This window comes from Lolium rigidum, chromosome 3 (genome assembly GCF_022539505.1).
Source record: "Lolium rigidum isolate FL_2022 chromosome 3, APGP_CSIRO_Lrig_0.1, whole genome shotgun sequence".
Lineage (NCBI taxonomy): Eukaryota > Viridiplantae > Streptophyta > Magnoliopsida > Poales > Poaceae > Lolium > Lolium rigidum.
In genome coordinates, this window is record NC_061510.1 from 267,275,614 (window position 1) to 267,299,452 (window position 23,839).

At 47.2% G+C, this 23,839-nt stretch overlaps 1 protein-coding gene across 1 annotated transcript; it reads left to right on the forward strand.

Annotated features, from left to right (window-relative positions):
- The first annotated feature begins 13,656 nt into the window (after positions 1-13,656).
- LOC124703402 (homeobox-leucine zipper protein HOX32) lies at positions 13,657-18,999 on the forward strand. Its single transcript, XM_047235617.1, has 17 exons — positions 13,657-14,119; positions 15,007-15,166; positions 15,278-15,393; positions 15,494-15,584; positions 15,681-15,776; positions 15,853-15,966; positions 16,052-16,135; positions 16,304-16,459; positions 16,553-16,627; positions 16,748-17,047; positions 17,151-17,339; positions 17,419-17,499; positions 17,583-17,717; positions 17,804-18,126; positions 18,231-18,336; positions 18,430-18,579; positions 18,680-18,999. The coding sequence occupies exons 1-17, from the start codon at positions 13,869-13,871 to the stop codon at positions 18,824-18,826; spliced, it is 2,574 nt and encodes an 857-aa protein (XP_047091573.1). The 5' UTR covers positions 13,657-13,868; the 3' UTR covers positions 18,827-18,999.
- Positions 19,000-23,839: the final 4,840 nt, after the last annotated feature.

Sequence of the window (23,839 nt, forward strand, 5' to 3'; positions counted from 1 at the left end):
TCCAAGACAATATATGTAAGATGCTTGTAATAATAAGTGAATGAGTTATGGACCCTGCTATGTTCTGTTGTACTACTCTGAGGGATGTAATATTTGCGGAATGGTACTTCGTGAATGTTATATCAACGACTGGCATACTACAACATGCAGTGGTATGCAGGGTCACCACACACGTCTTCTCCTTCGTCTGCACCCATCGCGTTCGCCCGCATGGTGATGCGTCGCTCACCGGCGCTTCTGGCGCCGTGACGCCGCCGTGGTTGCTGCCGTGGTGGTGATGGGGTGCTCGCGCTCGGCGACGCCAGGCCTGGCCGCGGCTTGGCGCTGCCGTGGTTGGCCCGTGCCGCTGTGCCGCCATGGCACGCCGTGTGCTTCGCTCCAGGTACGCGTGCCTCCATCCTCTTCCTTGCTTCTTCCTTCTCTGTCATGCTCTACCACTTGGGCTTGCTGTGCATGCGTGTGTGCTACTGCTGCGCTTCTGGCTAGCTGCTGTTGTTGCTCTATCGCCATGGCCATAGGCTGTCTTCAGCTGCATTCTTGCTACTGGCCCTACTGGCCTTAACCAGTATTACCCTGGCCACGCCAGTGCTTGCTGTTTTCACTCATTTCCTGATATGTGCCTCTATTTTAGTTGCTATGCTGGCTAGAATTCAAGTGTGTTCATGTGTAATACCCTGGCTTGATTACAGTGTGCAATTTCTTGCAAGTTTGCAAGTGCTAGAGCCATTGTGGCTTATTCTGGTGCTCAGATTTATGATTATGCTCAATTGATTATCACTGTGGCTTATCTGTGTTATACAGTGATGAATTTATATGTTTAGCTGGTGTATTATGATCCAATGATTCATTAAGCATTTGATGTGCTTCGGATACAATCATAAATTATTTATGTGATTAGGTCTGTGAAGCAACTTGTTGATGAATTGGTGTTGTGTTAGTCAAATGATCCATGATTTGTTGCTAGGTTGGCTCTAGCATGTATCGGCATGCTTTAGCAAGCTGGCGATGATCACATGATCATCATTTCCTTGTAAATGTTGTTGTTTCATAGCTCGTGCCTCACTATTGCTCTCATCGTGTTGTGTGTGCATCACACGAGGCTTGGCTCTGGTGTGTGCTTGGTGCTTGCTCAAGCATCTGTTGATGCTTGCAGTGATCCTCTGGATCATTTGCAAAGCTCTGGTGTATTGACTTCTTGTATATTCATTTATTTGTGTTGTCTTGCTTGGCTAAGTGAATAAATGATGTGAACTGCTTGCAGTTGTGATCATCTGACAGTTAATTTGATTGAGCTAGAGGGATGCCAACATATGTTGGGAACCCTAGCTCCATTTGAACCCTTCTGGGTAATGATATACTTGCTTTGGTGACTTTCTTGTGTGGCTAGGTAGTTGTTGTGACCCTAGCAGTACGTGTCTGCTAGAAATGGTTGCTCCTACCCCTGTTGGATGCTTCGTGCACTAATCCTGGTAGTCTTTCATAGGCTGCTAGGTTATTTGATGTTGAAATGAAAATAGACATATAAATGTCTATATTACGGTGGTCTTAAAAGGGCTAGTGTAGTCACGGTTATACTTGGATAAGTTTCTGGGATGGTTTTCCTTCCTGTTTCCATTTGGAAGATGCTACCACTATTCTGGTTGGCATAACCATGGGTATAGGCTTGATTGATCCCTGGTCCTTGCCATTTCTACCAGGTTACACTTGGTCTCTGACCAAGTGATGATCAAAGCAGGGTTACCCCACCCTTTGTGTGCTTGTGATCATGCCTGTGCAATTTATGAACAAAACCATCTGGTTTGTTCATGATGATGTGTATACCTCACTCCAGCTCCTAGTAATGGGTGTTGGTGTAGAGGATTTCTTCTGGTGGTTTCTTAATGCAATTGTCTGTTGTTTACAACTTAATACTGGAAGGGGTTCGGATGATAACCTGAAGGTGGACTTTTTAGGCATAGATGCATGCTGGATAGCGGTCTATGTACTTTGTCGTAATGCCCAATTAAATCTCACTATACTCATCATATCATGTATGTGCATGGTCATGCCCTCTCTATTTGTCAATTGCCCAAGCGTAATTTGTTCACCCAACATGCTATTTATCTTATGGGAGAGACACCTCTAGTGAGCTGTGGACCCCGGTCCATTCTTTTACATTGAATACAATCTATTGCAATACTTGTTCTACTTGTTTTACGCAAACAATCATCATCCACACTATACATCTAATCATTTGTTACGAGCAAGCCGGTGAGATTGACAACCTCATCTGTTTCGTTGGAGCAAAGTACTTTGGTTGTGTTGTGCGGGTTCCACGTTGGCGCCGGAATCCACGGTGTTGCGCCGCACTACATCCCGCCGCCATCAACCTTCGACGTGCTTCTTGACTCCTACTGGTTCGATAAACCTTGGTTTCTTACTGAGAGAAACTTGCTGCTGTACGCATCACACCTTCCACTTGGGGTTCCCAACGGGCGTGTGCTTTACGCGTCATCAGTGTGCAGGTCTACACGTTGCTGCTGACGCCGGCAGTGCGCCCTGCCACGAGTTGGTTCGCAACACCTCGGGAGAGAACGTTTTTCTCCTACTGGTCGATAAACCTTGGTTTCTTACTGGGGGGAAAACTTCCTGTTGTGCTCATCATACCTTCCTCTTGGGGTTCCACTCAACGTTGCGCATAAAATTCTCCTTCATCAACTCCGCGCCCAGCAGCAGCTCAGGAGTTTCTTCATCATCCTCCACAACCACCTGAGGAACCTATGAGGATCCAACTTGAGCACACTCACCTCCTGTCCTTGCACCTGCACCTGTGGCACGGTCTTTTGAATATATAGTAGAGATAGCTTGCCAATTCTTCACTTCCTAGTCTTCTATGGAAAAGAAAGAACAAGAACGTAGGATGACCCATTTTTTCTTCAATAGCCCAAAACATATCTCCACTACATTTCTAGCACGAGAATGCCTCAAGTTGTACAATTCCTTTTTAGTTTGGGGCCCTATAGTACACTAGCAGCCCACTCTTTCAAGTGGTACCTAGTGGATCGAAATGGATATAGAAATCCAGGTCCATTTGTATAGCCCGCATCAACTAGGTAGTACTTTCCTATATTGCAAATGCGTAAGTTAGTTATGAATTAAACATGAGAAAAAAGAAAGCCAAGAGCAAAGAGAGGTACCCTGTGGTACAACAAATGCATCTTGGCGGTCAATTCTCATGGCATCTTTCAACACTTTTGAGTACGATACTGAGCCCTCCCAACCAGGTAGAACATAGAGAAACTTCACGTTCCAATCAACCACACCCAACATGTTTGTGGTGATGTCTTGTTTTCTATTCATGTACCTCCCTTCGTCAGTCACCCTCACAAACACATCAATATGACACCCGTCTAGAGCTCCAAGAGCATTAGGAAACCACTTCCATTTGTAATCATCGGAAGGGGTGGCAGTAGGCTCAGGAAGCTTGATGAACTCCCCGGTTAAAGATAAGTTGCAGTTAACACATTCCTGAAGTGCCTACTGGTTGTCTCTAAAGACCGCTCATAGCCAATCATCCTCATTTTAGTTCCATGGCCAACTACTTGTAAGAACATAGCAACATTTTCTTCTACTGTGACATAGGTTGTATCTTTGAGACCACCCTTCTCACGAAGCATAACACAAAGATTATGGAAATTTCTTTTGGTTGAACGTAGCTCATCATAGCATCTTGTCTCCATCCCATTGAATGTTCTTCCCAATACATACTTTCTGTATGCAACCTTCTTCTCAAAGTCATCGAAGGCACCTAGGTCCCTCGGTGACCTTTGAGTACTACCATATGCTAAAGCAACCATAGACACCTCGAAATACAACTTTGTGAACAATATCCTTTTTCTTTTTCTTCTTTTGTTCTCTTCGGAAATGTAATGAACTATCTCTTGGTGAGACATGATGATGCTACAATTCAAATACAAAGTTTAAAACCTAATTATGCACAACCCAAGTTCATATTAACTAATTAACATGTAAGCATTCATATGACAAACAACAAAATTCCATATTGCCCAAGTTCATATCTCATATCCAAAGTACAGAGAATGAATTTCAAACCTTCAACCAAACTCAACACTTCTCCTAAATATCTGCAAAATCGAAGTGGAAAAAAACAAGTAGTTTCACAAATATACACAGCCACACACACAACCGTCGACCCCCTCTGGCCGCCGCTACACAGAGAGGAGATGCCCACGCTGCACCACCTGCAGCCGGGCAACCCTCTCCGCTAGGGTTAGGGTTCCACCGCTAGGGTTAGGGTTCCACCGCGGGGAGGGGGCAGCCAGGGGAAGGGGAGGCGGGGAAGAAGGGGAAGAAGGGGGGCCAGGGGTGGCGGATGGTGGCCAGAGAGAGAGGGTAGGGGACAGAGAGAGATGGCGGAGCATACCTACGCGGCGGCGCTGGCTGAGCGACGACGAGCGAGGCGAGCATCACGCGTGGAGGAGATGAGTGCGAGCGAGGCTCGCTCGCGGGGAACGGTTCGGGAATACTGCGCCAATATAGAGGTCTAGACCTCTGAATTGAGAGGGGGGTAAGTTAGTCGCGGGCTGGGGTGCCCTCTGAATTGGTTTCCAATTCCAGAAACGAATACTGAACACATCCAAACGGTGGTATTCGGGTTTTCAATTTCGAAAACCCAATTCGGAGACCAATTCATTGCAACCAAACACAGCATAAGTGTGAGAACTTGGAGGCACGCATGGGTAGTCTCTCCAACAAAGACACGTAGAGTTGCAACAACTCAATCTTCGAGGAACACCTGTTGTCTTCGTTCTCTAGCTCTCTCTTGCAATTTTTTTGTTGCATCTTGTTGCTAGATCAAGTGTATTTTCTGTTGTTTTAGTTTTATTTGCTCTAATTCAAAGTATTTTTATGTTCTCTAACCCACCCCTTTTTAGTCGATAGATCTCGATTTTTCACGGACATTATGGCAGCGGATGGCGTGGAGTTAGAGCATCCCCACTCGTTGGCGCTCCCCACGCCCAAATCCGGACGAAACAACCGCCGGATTGGACGAAATTAAGTCGTGGGGAGGACCGTATTTCCAGTCGTCCACCCGGAGTTCGGAGGATAGAGTTTAAATTCAAACAAATCGCCGTCCCACGCTACAAGTACGGCCAGTCGATCGGCAAAAGGAGCAAAATGATCAGCCACAGATCGGCGATCGGAGAGAAATTACACGGAGACAGGCTCGTCGGCAGTCCCGGCCGGCACGGCGGTGTCCGACGGACCAGTTCCATCACACGCCGTGGCCGAAGCGGCTACGGCGGGCGACGAGGAAGCAGCGGCAGTGGACGTCGAAGCAGCCGCAGTCGACGAGGTAGATGGTGAGGTAGACGAGGTAGGAGCCGGCGGAGACGGCGAAGGACTGGCCGGAGTGGCTCGGAGGATGTCGCTGCGGTGGCCCTGGTACCAATTCCTCGTCTCCTCGTCCATCAGTTCCATGTCGCCGCCGCCCATCAGGAACGCCAAGTCTGTGTTCCTCTTCTTCTTCGCCGCCGTCGTCTTCAGCAGGGCGATCCGGACGCCTTGGTTGGCGAGCATCTCCCGCCACCTGCCGTCGAACTTGTCGTTCCTCCCGTCGGCGTGCGACCTCAAGTCGGCCCAGCACTTGTCGATCGACGCCTGCATCCTGTCGGCGGGATTGTCCGTCCGTTTGAGCTCTTTCAGCTTCTTCTGGCCGAGTTCAGGGCGCCCTTCCGCCGCGCAAGCCGCCGGAGCATCGGGTTTGTACTGCTCGGTCTTGCTCTTCGAGAGGGTCGTGCGAGTTTCCTTCCACTTCTCGCAATTCTCGAGGCGGGCGTAGACGTTGAGGAACGACGATGTACCTCGGTGATGCAGGGTCGGCGGAGCATACCTTTTGCTCCAAGTCGTGGCCGCTGATCGGCCGTTTGTCGACCTCCTCCTGTATGCCGTGCCATTTGCTGCACGCCGTCTGCATGATCCCCCAATGGGTGGCCATTGCCTTCTCTCCCGGTACACGTTCATGTTCGTCTTGTTGAAGTAGGGATCGACGAGTTTGCGTTCCTCGTACGCCTGCTTCACTCGAAGCCGTATGTGTCGAACGACCGATTGGCCCCGATTATGCCGTTCGTGGACACGGTCATCCAAGCTTCGGCGAGGCACTCCTCTTCCTTCGGCGTCCATTTGATACGCGGTTCGGCGAGCGGCGAGTCCTTCTTCCTCTTCTTCTTCCCCTTCGACAGGTTGGCGGCGGCTTGAGTTGGCTCTTCTTCTTCCTCGACTTCTTCTTCGACGGCTTGGCTTCCGTCGGCAACATCCTCCCGATGCCCGTTGCGCGCCGCCACAGCTGTCGTCTCCCTCGTCTCCTCCTGCGTGAAGAACCCCGGGCACGCAGCGGCGGCGGTCATGAAGAACCCCGGGCTCGCAGCGGCGGCCATGGAGCCGGAGGTGATAATCTCGTGGATCTCCTCTTCGTTCGGCGCCGCCGTCGCACCGAACGGGAGCGGCCCTCGTCGCAGGGCCGGCGAGGTGCCCTCGAACAGGTTGCCGCCGCCGACGTCAAGCTCGAGCGGCGACGTCGTGGACCTGGACGGTTGGACGTAGGCACCCTCTTGGAACACGGCAGTCGGCGACGGCGAGTACAGCGAAGGGTAGAAGGACGACGGGGAACTGGTTGTACCTTGCGTCGGCCATTGGCCGGGGAACATGCTGCCGCCGCCGCTAAAGGCCATGCTGATCAGCCTCGCTTGTTCGTCCTGGGCCGCCGCCGCCGACCTCTTGGCGGCGGCTCTTTTCACCCTCTCCGCCACGGCGCTTGTTTCCACCTCGCGCCGTTTCTCGTCCGCCGCCCACTCGGCGTTCGACATGCCCGGCGGCTCGTCTTCTTCGCCCGCATCTTCCTCGCCGGCGCCTTCGGCGGCATTGTGGTGGACGAGAACAAGAGGAGGAGAGTGGTGGTGGACGAGAAGACGCCGCCGGAACTGGAGCGCGGAAGACGAGGAGATTGGGGGATTTCGGCGGGAGAGAATGGGGATATGCAAGCAAATTGGAGGGAATGGGGATATGCAAGCAAATTGGAGGGAAAATCGACATGATTTGGTTTTCCGGTCGGCCGACTACGCGGGTCCACACGACGTTTCGCGCCAAAATCTTTCGTCCGGAGTCCCCGAGCGCGCCCCGGGGGGGCGGGGATGGCGTGGGCTCGCCGGATGGATGAAGGGCCAAATCCGGACGAAAACGAGGAACCGGAGGCGCGACTGGACCGAATTTCGCCGTCCGGATGGAAAAAACGTCGCTCGGGGGCCTCGTCGGGGGACGAGTGGAGATGCTCTTAGGGTTCAGGAACCAGCCGTATGGCCGGGCTGTGTCCCTGATTTCCCGAGTGATTTGGTACATAGCAAGTGATATTGTTGAGCTTATACCCACTAATGGAATTATTGTTCCATCTAGAAAAGTGATAGGCTGTACTATGTAACAAGATATTTCTTACGTCATGGCTTAGCGACAGCTCACGTCAACACAAAATGCCAACCGAGTGAGCCAAATGCAACAGTGCTAATACGAAGACTGTACTCGCAAGCACCCTACCCCGATGTTTAGCACTGATCGAAGAACACATGACTACCTGTAAATCTATGACATATCCATCCGTAGACTATAGCCGTTGAATATATGCCTGAGGTACAAGATGACGATTTATCTCCCGCAGCTTGATCTGCAGCTTGTGTCCATGCATTGAATGGCAGGAGACAACAGCAATGGAGCGGAGCGTGCATGATGAAGCATGCAGAAGAACCCTCGTGCCATCGCCTGGTCTATCGCCGACGAAAACATTCAGCTCCCGGTGAGAAACATTCTACTGTTCAGTTTTCTCCGGCGAACTAGATCCAACTGTTTGCAGTGGAACCTTTTGAATATTCTGATTTACTACAATAGTATGATTGTGCTATTCCTCTGAACATGCTCCAAGTATTGGTGTCAATTCTCCGGCGAACTAGACTGTTTGCAGTGGAAGTAAAATATTATCTTAAGAATTATATGGAACCCAGAAAAAAATAAAATATACTACATAAACTGCAAGGCATGCCAACAGAATCATAGGAAACAGAAAAGGTAGATTTTTGTCCCTCGACGATTGTTAAGTCCAAATTTGATGTCTCAATTCTAGTACTTCTCCCTTTCGCTAATGTAAGACGTTTTACATCGGAAATTCAATTCGGCTCCCGGATGCGTATGCTCCCTCTACCAAAAAAAAATATTTCGAAATGTCAAAAAAATTGGACAAAAAATTATACATGTACATCTTCATTATGTATGTGCATTCGTCAAGTTTCACGAAAAAACAATATTTTTTGTGGTCTATATAAAAAGGAGAAACTTTATCATGTGAAAAGCATTATTTTTAGCACCGAATTTTATCTTTTTTACACACGTCACATGATAAGTCGATTTTTTATGAAACGACTTTGTGAGCGCGTAGCACGTGAAGATGTACGTACCAATTTTTTATTTCAATTTTTTTGAAATTGAAAATATGTGTAATATGCATTTCAAATTATAGGGAGCATATGCACCCATGTTCCAAAAAACCACTCCCGTTTTACATATTTTAAAATACCCAAGCGGGTGTAAGCTCATTCTACTTGTATCGTCTTGACCTATTATGGAAAATGTTGAAAATGTATTAAAATGTTATTTAATATGGCATGTGCAAAAAGACAAGATTTATTTTTTTCTGAAACTTTCTGTGCAAACATAGGATGATGTCTGAATTTGCACGGTATTTTTTTTCAAAAAAAATTACATTTCGAAATATGTTTTTTGGGCAGTGGGTGATCTATCATCCAAAATGGATTTCGTTTTTAAGGAATGATGATGTGAAATAATAGTATGTAGTTAACAAGACTGAAAATAGAGAATGTGGATTCGGAACACTTTTCATGATGTGTGACCTCACGATGAGAATCCTCCAACGTTCGCTGCTCGATGAGAATCATCGATCGATCGAGCTGTTCTCTAGGAATCCTAAAACCTGTTCGAAAGGGCCAGACAGGATTTTTCTAACACATGTGCCAAACACATTTGCCTGATTGACAAGACGATACAGTTGCGCGCATAGACGAGGGCATCAGAAATAGGCGTGAAGCACTACGATCAGCGTGCTCCAACAGAACCGGATCAGGCTCGCACAGTATATATGAACAGATATATACACAGCCCTCTCGTGGGCCTTTTTTTTATGTTCTGCTGTTCGTTTCGTGACGACAGCTGCGGTTTTACTACTTCACTGTAGTATACGTACTACCGTATCCAAAGGTCCTGGAGAGATGCGCTTGAACTGTTTGGGGTTTTAACTAGAACATGCGAGAGCAGCCAGCAGAGGCCACAGTGCTATTATAAGAGTGAAGAGTTTTATTTCGTCATTGCGTTCAAGAACACGGCAGGCACTTCGAAGACGAAGAACTTGCAGCATCTGGTGATGCATTTCAGCGTCCGAAAATATTCGGTTGCGTTCATTTGCGTCGATCGAAATGGTCAAAATCGATCGCGCCTCCGTTTGCGTCGGGGTGGCTCCAGCGGCACGACGCATTTTTTCTCAAATTTCCATTTTTTATAACATGAAAACATAATTTACATAGTTGAACACATGGAAAAAACCCTAAACGCCTGCACCTATTGCTTCTCCTCGTCGCTGTCGAGCACGACGGAAGCGGCGGAACGACGCCGGGCGCGCCGGCGGTGCTGGAGGTGGAGGAGCCCAGTCATGTGGCTGTGGCGGAGGTGGAGGCGCCCAGAGCTTTGGCGGAGGTGGAGGATCCCAGGGCTGTGGCGGAGGTTGAGGAGCCCAGTGCTGAGGTGGGGGCCCCACGGGTTGTACGGCGGAGGTGGAGGCGGCGGTTGTGGCGTGGCCGAGTCCTGTAGCGCCAGTCGTAGGGCTTCATCCTCCGACAGCCCGACGGCATGATGCCGGTGGCGTACCGGGGTAGCGGCGGATGCACAGGTCGGTCGTTCTCGGAGACGAGGACGCCGAGCCTCGCGATCTCGTCGTCCGTCATGTTGTCCGGGTACTCAAACTTGCGACCCTCCGCCATGGCCAGCTGCCATTCCTGGAACATGCACGCGACGTAGTCGTCGCTGTCATCCTTGACCTCCTCATTGTGGTACGCCAGCGCCTCGATGTAGTCGTCGTCTTCGTCCTCGTACTGCGCAGGCGTCAGCGCCTGCTGCGCACGACGATGAGGCGCCGGTGGACGGTCGAAGGGAAAGTCCCTGTCGCCCATGAACCCCGCCCTCCTCCTCCAATCCCTCTCGAACACGAGCCAGGTGCGCCAGCTGTCGGAGTCGATGGCGTATGCGGGATCGGTGCGGAGGTCTAGCGGCAGGTACCGCCTCCTTCGCCGGATCTCGGCGCTCCTATCTGGCTCGTGCGCAGGCACGGGAGGGACGGGCACCCGGCGGTAGCTGAGCCGCCAGCCGCCGGGCAATTGCACACCTGACCAGGCGTCACACGGCGTCCAGTTCCCGTGCATCAGCCTCCCCATGTTGACGGGCAGCGGCACCCTCTGCGTCCGCTCCCCCTTCTTGGTGCCGCTGCCGGACGCCTCGAAGTCGTTTTTCTTCTTCCTCATGGTGCTGCGGCGGAGCTCGGTGGTGGAGGTGGGAGTGGAGGTGTAGGCGAGGGCATGAACTGTGTCGATCGACTTTTAAGGCCGGCCGCGCACGGGAAACGATGACATTGAAGGCGGCGCAGAAGCCTAGCCGCCGCGCGCCAGTGCGCTCGCGGAACAGGCAGCCGCGACATTGATGGCGAAGGTTGCGGCGCAGACGCGAAAGCGTTGACCGTGGAAGCGCTGGCTGCGGAAGCGATGCCCTTGATACAGGCTCGCTGCCAGGCGGGCCCGTGGGGGAAGCGAGCGAACGCTCGGCGCGACCGCGCAGCGTCCGCGGAGACGCAAACATGCAGCATATTTGCGTCTCGTTTGCGTCGCTGTGGACGCCACTGGAGCAGGATGCAAACGCATTTTCGATCCGCGCGGACGCAAACGGTCGCATAGCGTCCGTTTACGTCGTACCGAGATGTCCTCAGCCTCAACTTAACCCTCAAAAAGGCTAACAAAAAGACACAAATCCACAAGAATATTGGTAACTCACAAAACCACAACGGGTGCTTACGAGCCAATGACACATGAAACGGATGAAGAGCGTGGGTATGCCTTTTCCGTTTATATGTTCACCTCCAAAAGCCCGGCAGCGCGGGACCCCTTGCACCATTTTACCCACCCTACGAGACCATCGGCGTGCATGCTTCTGCCGTGGGCAGATGCTAGCCATGAAAAGCAGAACGGCACCAATGAAGCACAAAGGACCCTCTAGCCCTCGGATTGAGGAATAAAATTGACTCCTCCAAAGGAGGGGAGAACAAAGGCCCATTCAATTTCACAAAACCAGGATTTTATATAAATGCGGTACAACATATCTCTTCGGTAACTATAGCTGACCATGCATGGCACCGAAGGAAGAGATGCGGATGAACATATTGCCATGCTTGTGAAATAAGCACGGATTGTGTAAATTATGATTTTCATTATAAATGCACACTAGCTAGGAGCTTGCCCGGGATCTTTGGAGGCAAATGGTGCCGATTCTTTTATTCTAAATATTGTAAAATAATATTTAGACATTGTTTCAAAGCTAACATGAACATAGCTCCGCTAGCGCAAATACGCGTAAATTACGTACTACTATCATATTGCATATAATTGGAGGATGTTTGAAAATACAAAATTGGCTCCGTGCGGGTTCCAAGATCTTCATCGGGAGACAATGACTTTTACTCATTTCATGCACACCCTCGTGTGATGGTTGGCGGTACATTCAGTATTTCTGAGGCACTCTCTTTCAATTTGTAAGACATTATTATATATGTAATAATTAATAAAGCTCCTTGGTCCATACAAAAACATGAAAAATACCATCCTAGACATGTACGAAATAGGCAATACATTGAAAATTGGCCCTACCAAGTAGATCCTACACACAATCTATGTTAAGATAATTTTAACCAAAATTGTTTATAAATTGGGCTGTACAGGATCTGGTAGAAAATTTTGACATCTGAAGGCAATTCAATCCTTAGCAAACTTTAGTCGTTTATAAAGGTGTTCCTAATAAATGATGATATAGGACAAAGTTTCTGAGCCATATTATCCAACCATTTAATATGGTTATGGGATTTATTGATAAATTTCAAACTATTAACTTATTTTTGTTTAGTTTTTTATTTTAAACTTTTAGTGCCTCGTAGTGTCTTATTTGTACTAAGTGTGTATAATTATTAGTACTTTCTCTATCTCTAACTTTAATTTGAAACATGTTAATTTGCATATCAGTTTGCACTTTGTATGCCCACATTGTTTTGTTGAAAAATTATTTCATTGTATATGTATGTCCTATGAGATGTATTTTACAGACAAGTTATTAGCGTCATATAGAATTAGGGTATTTAATTTTGATGTCTTTGTTTATGATATGTTTCTCATATATGCATGTGTTATATGTACTCCCTCTTATCCAAATTATATGACTCTAATTTGTCTAGATACGGATGTATAAATACATCCGTATCTACACAAAGTGGAGTTAATTAATTTGAATCAGATGAGTATATTTTTATATGATTTAACTTGTTACCACACATGTTTGATCCAACATATTCTCGCACTCGGATCCACATACTATCAGTATCAATCTAATTCCGAAATTCGAAGAAAGTGAAATAATATGGTTTGAGCTATATCCGACTGTATCTCTAATCTTAAGTTTGTAAATTACAGTTTCAACTTCTAGATTATTTTTTATGTTCTTTTACTTAAAACTTGGAAGATACACAAAGATAATTGTGGTGTCGTAAAATCTACTGTGTGAGACACCATTCTATGATTTAAAGGATATTGTATGGTTTTAATCCTTACAATTTTTTCATTTATCTGGTGGGCTTTATAGAGCTATAACCAATGGAATTTATTTATAAGTAACCATGCACTATGTTTTAAAATAAAAAATTTAGTTACTTTGACCCTTTTTTCTATATCTATCACAAATATCGCCCAAACATACACCTAATGTCCGGGAACAGTCCCGAGTTATCCTATAGCCCCTCCAAACCACGTGTAAGTTGGTTGGTGCATTTAAATATTTTTTATAAAAAAATAGCCCACGGTTGCCAACTTTTATGTTATTTGATTGCTTTTTGATAAAGGGAATATATTAATATCGATAGATACCAATTACACTCAGCCTCTGCAACAACGCATGTTATTTAATTGCTATATTTTGAGAATCATGTAGACCATATAGGTTCTAGTATACATATACACACGTAATCAATCAATGGACAAAATTACATTTTAATAATTTGCAAATAAGAAAAGAGGGGAGACAAAGATAAAACCACAGTCCACTTAGAGTGGCCAGTCAATGGATAAAGAAAAAAAAATTATTTGCAACTAATAGAAAGCAAAGAAAAAGTGAAAAAATGAAACTACCCAATTACCAAAACACCCCTCCAGAGACCACAGTCCACAGAGAGAGAGAAGGCTAGCAGTATAAACAAGAGCACAGAGCTCTGCTTTCCATTTGTTGTGCTCCACTATTAAACCAACCCCCACCTCCTCCCTCGCTGCCTTTCCCTTCCTTCCCCTCGCTCGCACTCTCTCACCGGCGCACCACCACCACCACGACCATGGCGTGCACGGGAGGCGGTGTCTCGCGGAGGGCATGACGCGGCGGCGCCTTCCTTGGCCCTGGCTCATCCTCTCTTTACTACTACTCACTCGGTTGGCGGCGGTCGTCCTGGTAGCGGGCTCGAGATGGCGGGCGCGATGGTGGTGCACGGCGGGGGCAGGGACCGGGACAGGGACAGGTCGTCGCCTGGCGGCGGCCCGCAGGTGGACACGGGCAAGTACGTGCGCTACACCCCGGAGCAGGTGGACGCGCTGGAGCGGGTCTACAGCGAGTGCCCCAAGCCCAGCTCGCTGCGCCGGCAGCAGCTCATACGGGAGTGCCCCATACTCAGCAACATCGAGCCCAAGCAGATCAAGGTCTGGTTCCAGAACCGCAGGTGCGTGCTACCTCTTCCACACCCGCTCTCGATCTGACGTCCTCCTTACCCGGTGCTTGCTCTGATTCCTGGTGCTGAAATTTTGCCTTCCGTTTCTTGGGTTTGAGGTGGCTAAAATTTTGTCTTTGGTTCTCAGCTTTTGATTTTGGCGCGGTTTCTTTTCTGATCCTTCCACTGAACTTATTAGTGGCTCGCTGTAGGAAGAATATGCGCGCACATCTCCTTTCCAGACGGCGGCTTTCCCTTTGCCCTGTTTCTGGTTAGTGCTTCTAGGATAGGTTTGGTTTAGTTTGTGGAAGCAGGCACCACCTAGTAGTGTATGTTACGCCCAAATTAGAGTCTGCTTTTGGCTCGACTGGTCTAAAAGTTGCTGAGATTGCGCGATGGCTCCTTAACAATACCACAAATCGAGTGCTTCTGTCTTGCTCTAAATGTCTTTCTCATATTTTTTTTGCCATTTGTAGTGTGGTGGTGGAGGAGGGGACGCTTCCTCCTTTATTATGTGTATATGCTTCTTGTTCTTGCAACGTGTTGTTCTAGAACAAAGTTTGTTCTTTTCCTGAATCTTGACTGAACAAGTGTGATTCTTCCACAGCATTTGTTATCTTCAAAGCTTTATGTTCTTGTTCTGGTCTAAACAACGTGTTGACATGATTGATAATAATACCATGTGTCCCTTATCCAAAACAATGTTCAGATTTGAGTCCATAGTTGTGCCACAACAATGTGTAGCTGGAATGCATAACCCACTTGGTGCTCACCTGAGATGTGATGTGTCCAATGTTAACCATGAGTCTCGTGAATCAAACGATCGCTGTCTTGGTTGCTTGATGTACCTTGTGACATTTCTCTAACTCTTGTTGATTGATGTACCTTGTGATTGTTAGGTGCCGCGAGAAGCAACGGAAGGAGGCATCTCGCCTGCAGACTGTGAACCGGAAGCTGTCTGCCATGAACAAGTTGTTGATGGAGGAGAACGACAGGCTGCAGAAGCAGGTGTCCCGTCTCGTCTACGAGAACGGGTACATGCGTACGCACCTCAATAATGTGAGATTCATCCCATCACATATATATTGCTCATACTGTATTTAGATGTATGCATCTTTTTCTGTTGATTTTGATGACCCTGGGCCTAATGTTTTGTAATGATGTTTGCAGCCTTCTGTAGCGACTACAGACACGAGCTGCGAATCTGTTGTTACGAGTGGTCAGCACCACCAACAGCAGAATCCAGCAGTTCCGCGTCCTCAAAGGGACGCGAACAACCCAGCAGGGTACTTGCAGTGCTCTTTCTCTTTTCCAACACCATTCTGAGCATGCTTTCATGTTCATTTGCTCAAGTTTGATGGAATTCTCTCTCTCTGTTTGTTACAGTCTACTCGCTATCGCTGAGGAGACCCTGGCAGAGTTCCTGTCCAAGGCGACGGGGACTGCTGTCGATTGGGTGCAAATGGTTGGGATGAAGGTAATGTAATAATTGCAACTGGTGGAGTTTTGGCATGCGTTGATTATTTCTATTCTTGTTTTTCCCCGATGAACTAAAGTGGGGTTTTCTTTACAGCCTGGTCCGGATTCCATTGGAATCATTGCTGTTTCGCACAATTGTAGTGGCGTAGCAGCCCGAGCTTGCGGTCTTGTGAGCCTTGAGCCCACAAAGGTATGTTCTTGTTCATCATCATCACTGAGCTTTATGTTTCCATTCAGCAAACATATCTTAATAGACTAGTACATAGGTTGCTGAGATCCTCAAGGATCGCCCCTCTTGGTATCGTGACTGCCGGTGCGTAGATGTGCTCCAAATTATCCCGACGGGTAATGGTGGAACAATCGAACTTATCTACATGCAGGTATGTTCATCCCCTTTAACTTGGGGTTTATATCGATACCGTCTTCTGTGTTGCCTGTAACATGATTGTCCTTTCAAATCTGCAGACTTATGCACCAACAACTTTGGCAGCACCGCGTGACTTTTGGATACTCCGCTACACTAGTGGTCTTGAAGATGGCAGTCTTGTGGTATGGATTTCTCTTACTGCTTGTTATGATTCTATCATTTTGTTTGATTTTGGCATGTTTCATCAAACAACTTTGGACAGCATATGATTTCACTTTATGCAGCGGCTTACACATGCTGCTGGATTGTTCCGAGTTTTGCTAACTATTACTCACTGCTTTCTTCTGTAGATCTGCGAGAGATCGTTGACTCAAGCCACTGGCGGTCCATCAGGACCTAACACTCCAAATTTTGTCCGAGCCGAGGTGCTACCTAGTGGCTACTTAATCCGCCCTTGCGAGGGGGGTGGCTCCATGATCCACATTGTGGATCATGTTGACTTGGATGTAAGCAGAATTTCCATCTAGTTTTTATATACTTGATTACATTTACAAGCTTCCAAAAATTTGCATATATCTTATAATTCCATCTCTTTCTAGGCTTGGAGTGTGCCTGAGGTCCTTAGACCACTTTATGAATCTCCAAAGATTCTTGCGCAGAAGATGACTATCGCTGTATGTTTTACCAGTGCATTTTTCCTCTTAAGATTTTGTTGCTACTAAGCATTCAATTGTTCTTATGGCACTAACTAATGAATGATAAACTGACTATTGCTCGTCCATTTTTTTGTGTAGGCACTGCGCCACATTAGGCAAATTGCGCATGAATCTAGTGGAGAAATGCCGTATGGAGGGGGCCGCCAGCCAGCAGTTCTAAGAACATTTAGTCAGAGATTGAGCAGAGGCTTCAATGACGCTGTTAATGGATTTCTGGATGATGGCTGGTCACTGATGAGCAGTGATGGTGCTGAGGATGTTACAATTGCTGTCAACTCATCTCCAAATAAACTTGTTGGATCTCATGTCAGCTCCTCCCAGCTGTTTTCTGCAATTGGAGGTGGTGTCTTATGTGCAAAGGCGTCAATGTTGCTGCAGGTTTCTACTCATAAACTATCTATGTTTTCATTTACCATAAATAGTCAGATTAGCTGTTGGTTTTATGTGACCTGACCATAATGACCTTGTTTTCATGATGTAGAATGTACCCCCTGCTTTACTAGTGCGGTTTCTTAGGGAGCACCGATCTGAATGGGCTGATCCTGGTGTTGATGCTTATTCTGCTGCTGCTTTGCGAGCTAGTCCTTATGCAGTTCCTGGTTTAAGAGCAAGTGGGTTTATGGGCAATCAGGTTATACTGCCACTTGCACACACCTTAGAGCATGAAGAGGTATTTCTAGTTAGCATGATTTCCGTATACTAATTGTGAACAATTCCTTATTCATCAGATTAACCTTTTAAAATTGCAGTTCTTGGAGGTTATTAGGCTCGAGGGACACAGTCTCTGTCATGATGAAGTTGTCCTATCAAGAGATATGTATCTTCTGCAGGTATGTTTTCATATGGCACTGATTTGCATCTTCCCCATTTTATTTGTTGCATTATCCTTACAAGATTGTATCTTCTATGGCAGTTATGCAGTGGCGTTGATGAAAATGCTGCTGGTGCATGTGCACAGCTTGTCTTTGCACCTATTGATGAATCTTTCGCTGATGATGCTCCACTATTACCATCAGGCTTCCGTATCATACCGCTAGATGCCAAGACGGTTAGTATAGTTTGGACTGATATCATTGATCTTATCCTTTGCGTAAACTGACAATAGCTTGGTGTTATATATGAATTTAACTGCAGGATGCACCATCTGGAACACGTACACTTGACCTTGCGTCTACTCTTGAGGTTGGATCGGGAGGGACTCGTGCTTCGAGTGACGCGTCCAGCACCGGCAGCACGAGATCAGTCCTCACCATCGCTTTCCAGTTCTCGTATGAAAACCACCTTCGGGAAAGCGTCGCAGCAATGGCCAGGCAGTATGTGAGAACCGTGGTGGCATCGGTGCAGAGGGTGGCCATGGCAATAGCCCCTTCCCGTGTCGGTGGACAGATTGAAATGAAGAACCCTCCAGGATCTCCCGAGGCTCATACGCTTGCAAGGTGGATTGGCAGGAGCTACAGGTAAGAATGCTATCTCTTTTTTTTTTGGTCCAAACATGGTTCCATCTTGGTAGCACTACCTGTTTCATAATAGAGATGTAACTTGGTTGCATGAAAATTTCCAGGTTTCACACCGGAGCGGAACTCCTCTGCCCCGAGTCACAAAGCCCGGACGCTTCCTTGAAAGCGCTGTGGCAGCACTCAGACTCAATCATGTGCTGTTCCCTGAAGGTCAGTTTCGTGCTCGATTATGTTGTCACGCATACATTCACATTGATGTTTGCCTGGGGCTAACAAAAATAAATTGGCTTGTAACAATTTCAGGCTGCTCCTGTGTTCACCTTCGCCAATCAAGCTGGCCTCGACATGCTGGAGACGACCCTGATTGCTCTCCAGGACATTTCGCTTGAGAAGATCCTGGACGATGATGGCCGCAAGGCGCTGTGCTCTGAGTTCCCCAAGATCATGCAGCAGGTATGTAAATGTGGCAGCCACCGTTCTAGATGATAATAGCCTCATATAGAGCCAGCCTTTTGTGATATGGTAGTAACATCCATGAAACCTGTCTCTCCAGGGTTTCGCTTACCTCCCAGGTGGCGTGTGCGTGTCGAGCATGGGGCGGCCAGTCTCGTACGAACAGGCGGTGGCGTGGAAGGTCCTGGGCGACGACGACACCCCGCACTGCCTCGCCTTCATGTTCGTCAACTGGTCCTTCGTGTAGTAGTTGTAGCAGCCAGTCAACCTCGTACTCAAAAAAACTGTCTTCAGAACCTGCGTTCGGTTGTTTTTGTCAAGAACCCTGTTTCAGTTTTATCATCATGCGCCCTGTGGAACACATTGCAAGTGTACTTTTTGTTGCTCGCTGTATCAATGGATTGTTGCGTGTCATGTGAAGCGTGATTGTGATCGATCGGTACTAGGTTCCTTTGGCTTTTGGGGTGTCCCCAGCTGCAAGCAGGTTGCTTGCTCCGCGTGCTTTGAATTGGTGTGAAATGTGATGCGGCCGTTTGCCGACCTCGGACGGCCGCCAATGATGGCACGGCAGCGCGTCGCCGACGGGATGCGGGGACCCAGGACGGCGACCGGCGGCGGGGCGGGCCGCGGTGGTCGCTTCTCGGCCGGTAAGATTTCGGTTCTGGCTCTCCGTGGTTGTTGCCACTTGGCGTGTGTGTTTCTCGTGGTGGTCAAGATCGCCATGGCGTGGTCGTGAAAGACTGAAAGTAAGGCGGGAAAGCTGGGCGGCGGTCAGGGAGCACCTGGGGACGGCGACGGCCCGCCCAACCGCTGCTAGCGACGGCGGCGCCAAGTTGCCGTGTTCTTGACCGCTTCTTCGGGGAGCCTCGCTGTCGAGATGCGTGCGTGTGGTGGGTGATGCATGATTGATACTCCCTTCTTCACAGTTTATAAGGCATGCGCGTACCCCTAGGTCACAAATTTAACCTATATAATTTAAATTATATAATACAAAAATTATATCATTAGAAAATAGAACATTTGAACTTTCTAATGATATAATTTTTATAACATATAACTAATGGTAACTTGATCAAATTTGCGATCTAGGGGTACGCGCGTGCCTTATAAACTGTGAGAGAGGGAGTATGGCCGGAGGCCGGTGGTAGGTTTGAGATGCGAATTAAATCAAGCAGGATGTCATCTATCAAGGCATCACCACGCGATATACTCCCTCCATCCCAAAAATTTAAAGTCAAATCTACAAAGTTTTTTTTTTGAAAGAAATGCAAAAGCTTTGCCCAAATTCATTAAAAAAAATTCCGAAACAGGAGCCTCGCCCCAGCCTCTGCATCAAGTGATGCACACGGCTTTTCTTTATTAAAATGGTTCAAAGTATGAGATAATCAAAAGTTTACAGTCATGGATCAGACAAGATCGATACATGAATCAACCAAAAGTAAATGAGACACATAAAGAAGCTATCCATTTGATAATCTACTAATGTGTCGCCACCCAGTAGCCCGGAAAAAGCAATCCTGAGCAACCGTCAGCAGTCGGTTGCATCCAGAAGCCATGTGCTCTCGCTGATCTTTCGGGAGAATGAACGCCCATAACTGAATCTAGTGCGTAGCTCGATAAATAACCTACAAGAAATTGATAGATTTATGTTTGTTAAAAACCATGTCATTTCAACTTGTCCAAATAGACCAACATAAAACTAAGATACCAATACGTATCCGAGCTTTATCAAATTTGCTAACTCCATTTAACCAGTTACCAAACATGTTATTAATATTGTTCGAGGCTGGAATATCTGGAATATTATAAGCAAAATATACCGTGTGCCAAACTATCTTTGCAAACCGACAGTTAAGAAATAAATGCTCCACTGTTTCATTAGATTCACAGAAACAACATTTCTGACACCCATTCCAATTCCGTTTTACCAAGTTGTCCTTAGTTAACAAGACTTTATTATGAAGAAACCACATAAAATTTTAAATTTTCAAAGGGATTTTAAGTTTCCATAGATATTTACGAAGAAATCTAGTATGTCCATTCATCAAATCAAGATACATAGATTTAACCGTAAAGAGTCCTGAATCTGTTAGTTTTCATACAAATATATCTGGTTCCTGTGTTAGATTTACTGTAATTAACTTTGGACACAAATGCAGCCATTCATTCCATTATGATTGTTTAGGCTCCTCCTAAAACATATATTAATAGGGGTCTGAGCAAGAACCGTTGAAATCAACACATTTTTATGTTGAACAATGTTATACAGGGAGGGATATTGTTGGGCAAGAGGCATATCTTCAAATATCCTCCCAGAACCTTAAACCATTTCCAACCTTGAACGAACCTTTAGTAAAAAAGTCTTGTTTTACCCTCATTAGACCTTTCCAGAATTGAGAATCCATGGATTTAGCTTCTACCTGAGCTAGAGTTTTATTCCTAAGGTATTTATTGTGTAACAATTGTTGCCACACCATCCTCGGTAAGAGGTTTAAACAACCATTTGCTGAGTAAACACTTATTCTTTAGCTCGAGTACCTCAATCCCTAAACCTACTTGATCTTTGGGACAAGATACCATACTCCACTTTGATAAACTGTATTTTTTTTATATTTTCATCTGATTGCCAAATTCATTAATTAAGGATGAGTTTACATGAACGTAGCGCAAATAGCGTAATAATAAAGCAAAAGCCTACTCTCTCGGCATCAAAGAGGTCAAACATTTTGCGCCCGTGAGGGACCACATGTTAGCCTCATTCTTAATTCTATCTAGAAGAACCGTCAACGATGCGTGTTTATTCTTGAACACCCTAGCGTTTCTTTTGTTTCAAAGCTCACAAGAGTCGAGGAGGGTGATAGACGCCAAACCCTTTTGTTGGGTCATTACGCCCCACCAAGAGAGCGCGGACATGGTTGGCCAAGTTTGAAGATCAAGAAGATGGAGGCCGAGCCAAGACTTGATGAGTCCCCAAAGACTAATGGTATATCGGCAATTGACAAAAAGATGATCCGCGACTCGAAGACCTTATTGCAAAGGGGGAAATTGCCGCAATTAGTCCAACTCAGTTTCTCCAAGCGGTCGCTAGTCCAAAACCTATTTTGAACAAAGATCCAAGTGAAAAAAAACTTGATCTTAGGCGGAGCCTAAATTTTCCACACCGAGGAGCTAACGGGGGACCACCAAAAAATTGTGCCTTATAAGAGGATTTGGAGGAGTATAGCCCATTGTTGGTGAGGTTCCATGAGATCTCATCCATCATCTCCTCACGAAGAACAACATCTCTTAGCTTAGCCCAAAGCGATAAGTATGCACGAACATGCTCAAAAGATATCTCCGCTTGCATGTCGATCTTGGCGATCCAAGCATTATTGTGCAAAGCTTGCTTGACATTCCAATGCTTCCTAGAGGATATTCCGAAGATTAACGGGGCAATGTCCATCGGCTTCGTACCATTAAGCCACAACGCCTCCCAAAACGGTGTCTTCTCCCTATTACCAACGGTGATGGTGGTGGCGGTATAGAATAGGTCCATATTCAAATCAAATCTCTACAAAGTTTAACTATATGGTAAAAGTTATCAATATCTATAATATAAAATGTCGAACGTGCGACATTTTATGGTAAAAGTTATCAATATCTCTACCCTCGTGCACCTCCAGTCGGACATGCGAGAGAGATGCATTCCATGATGCTATTTCTGAGATAAGAGCATCTCTACCGGCGACCCCAATAGCACCCTCAATAGCTTTATGGTATTGCATGATGGAGATTTGGTGACAAGATGTGATGGCCAGACTAGACTTTGAATTTATATTGAAAAAACTAGATTTAAATTTCAATATCTATTTGCGAGTTTAAAATTATTTTTGGGACAAAATTTCTATTATGGTTGGGCTATTGGCGATATGATTCATCCGATCGGAAATGGACGACCTAGGCGGACACTTTCAGTTTTGAGGTGAGTTCGCGTGCTCGACTGGGACCGGGACATGATAAGGGCATGTTTGATTCATAAGGAAAAGCGGAGGAATAGGAAAAATGGAGGATTACTATAACATGCCTCCTTGAATTCTATGGAGAAAATCTATGAAAATTTGTACAACTAGTTGTTTGATGGCAGCGAAAATTTCTATGAAGATTGAGTGCATAACATAGTTATAATAGACAGCAGGAAATTTTCCAAAAGATCTAACCTCTTGTTGGGAAATCCTATAAAATTGTAGTATAGGAAAGCAATCTATAGAAATTCTGGACTGCTCAATCCTTTAAATTAAACGGGTTCGACATGTAAATTTTCTACGCGTAAAATCCTAGTACAAAATTTATTCAAGAATTCTTCAAATAACCCTAAACGTGCGCGTGAGCGCGATCGTAGCATGGCTGCGCGCACGCAGCTACGGCGCCGCAGGCGTGGTGCCGGCGGTCGGCAGGCGGGCGGGAGCAGACAGGCCGTGGCTTGTCATTTCATTTGTCGATGCCAGCTTTCCACTGCATCGACGCTCGGGCTCCCTCCCTCCGTTTTGCCTGCGGGCTGCCAGCGCCCTGTGCTATACTGCTGCGTCTGCCGGCGTATTTACGCGCGCGCCAGTTTGAGCTCTTCTGTCTCCCATTCCATTTACTACTCGGTCACTCCGTTTCACCCGCCGTCGCCGTTGCCGTCGCCGTCGCCGTCGTTCATTGGGTTCCGGTGCTTCTGCTGCTCGCTGCGGCACATACAGCCATACAGGTATATTCATCGCTCGACAGTGTGGGGGAGTGATGTGATAGGACCAGGCAACAGTCACGGGGACGAGCTCTGCGTCTGCGGCCGGGCACAGACGTAGGTCGGGTCGTTTGTCAGGAATAATCGGAAGCGATCAGACGCCGGGATCCGCCGGTCGGGAATAATCGGGAGCCGCGCCTCGTCCCGTCTCGTCTCAGACTGCTCGCTGCCGGCATGCCTGCCTGGCGGCATGCGACATGCCGAGAGGTGGCCTCGCCGCTCGCGACCCGTGCATGTCGTCGCTTTTCTCTGGTGCGTGGCGCGGCTGCGCGCGGATTCGGGGAGCTACGGACAGGAGTGCCCAGACGGCCAGACCGCCAGGGGCGCCGCGCCATGGCGTCAATGGACGGCGACGCGCGCAGGCGCCTCCATGCCAGGCACGCCGCTGCTCGTACTCCTACGGCCCGCAGGCTATGATGACAGAGGCCTGTGCGCATCATGCAACGTAGCGTACAGCACGAGCCCTGCTTTGCTGCCAGGTCCCGGCCGGGCTAT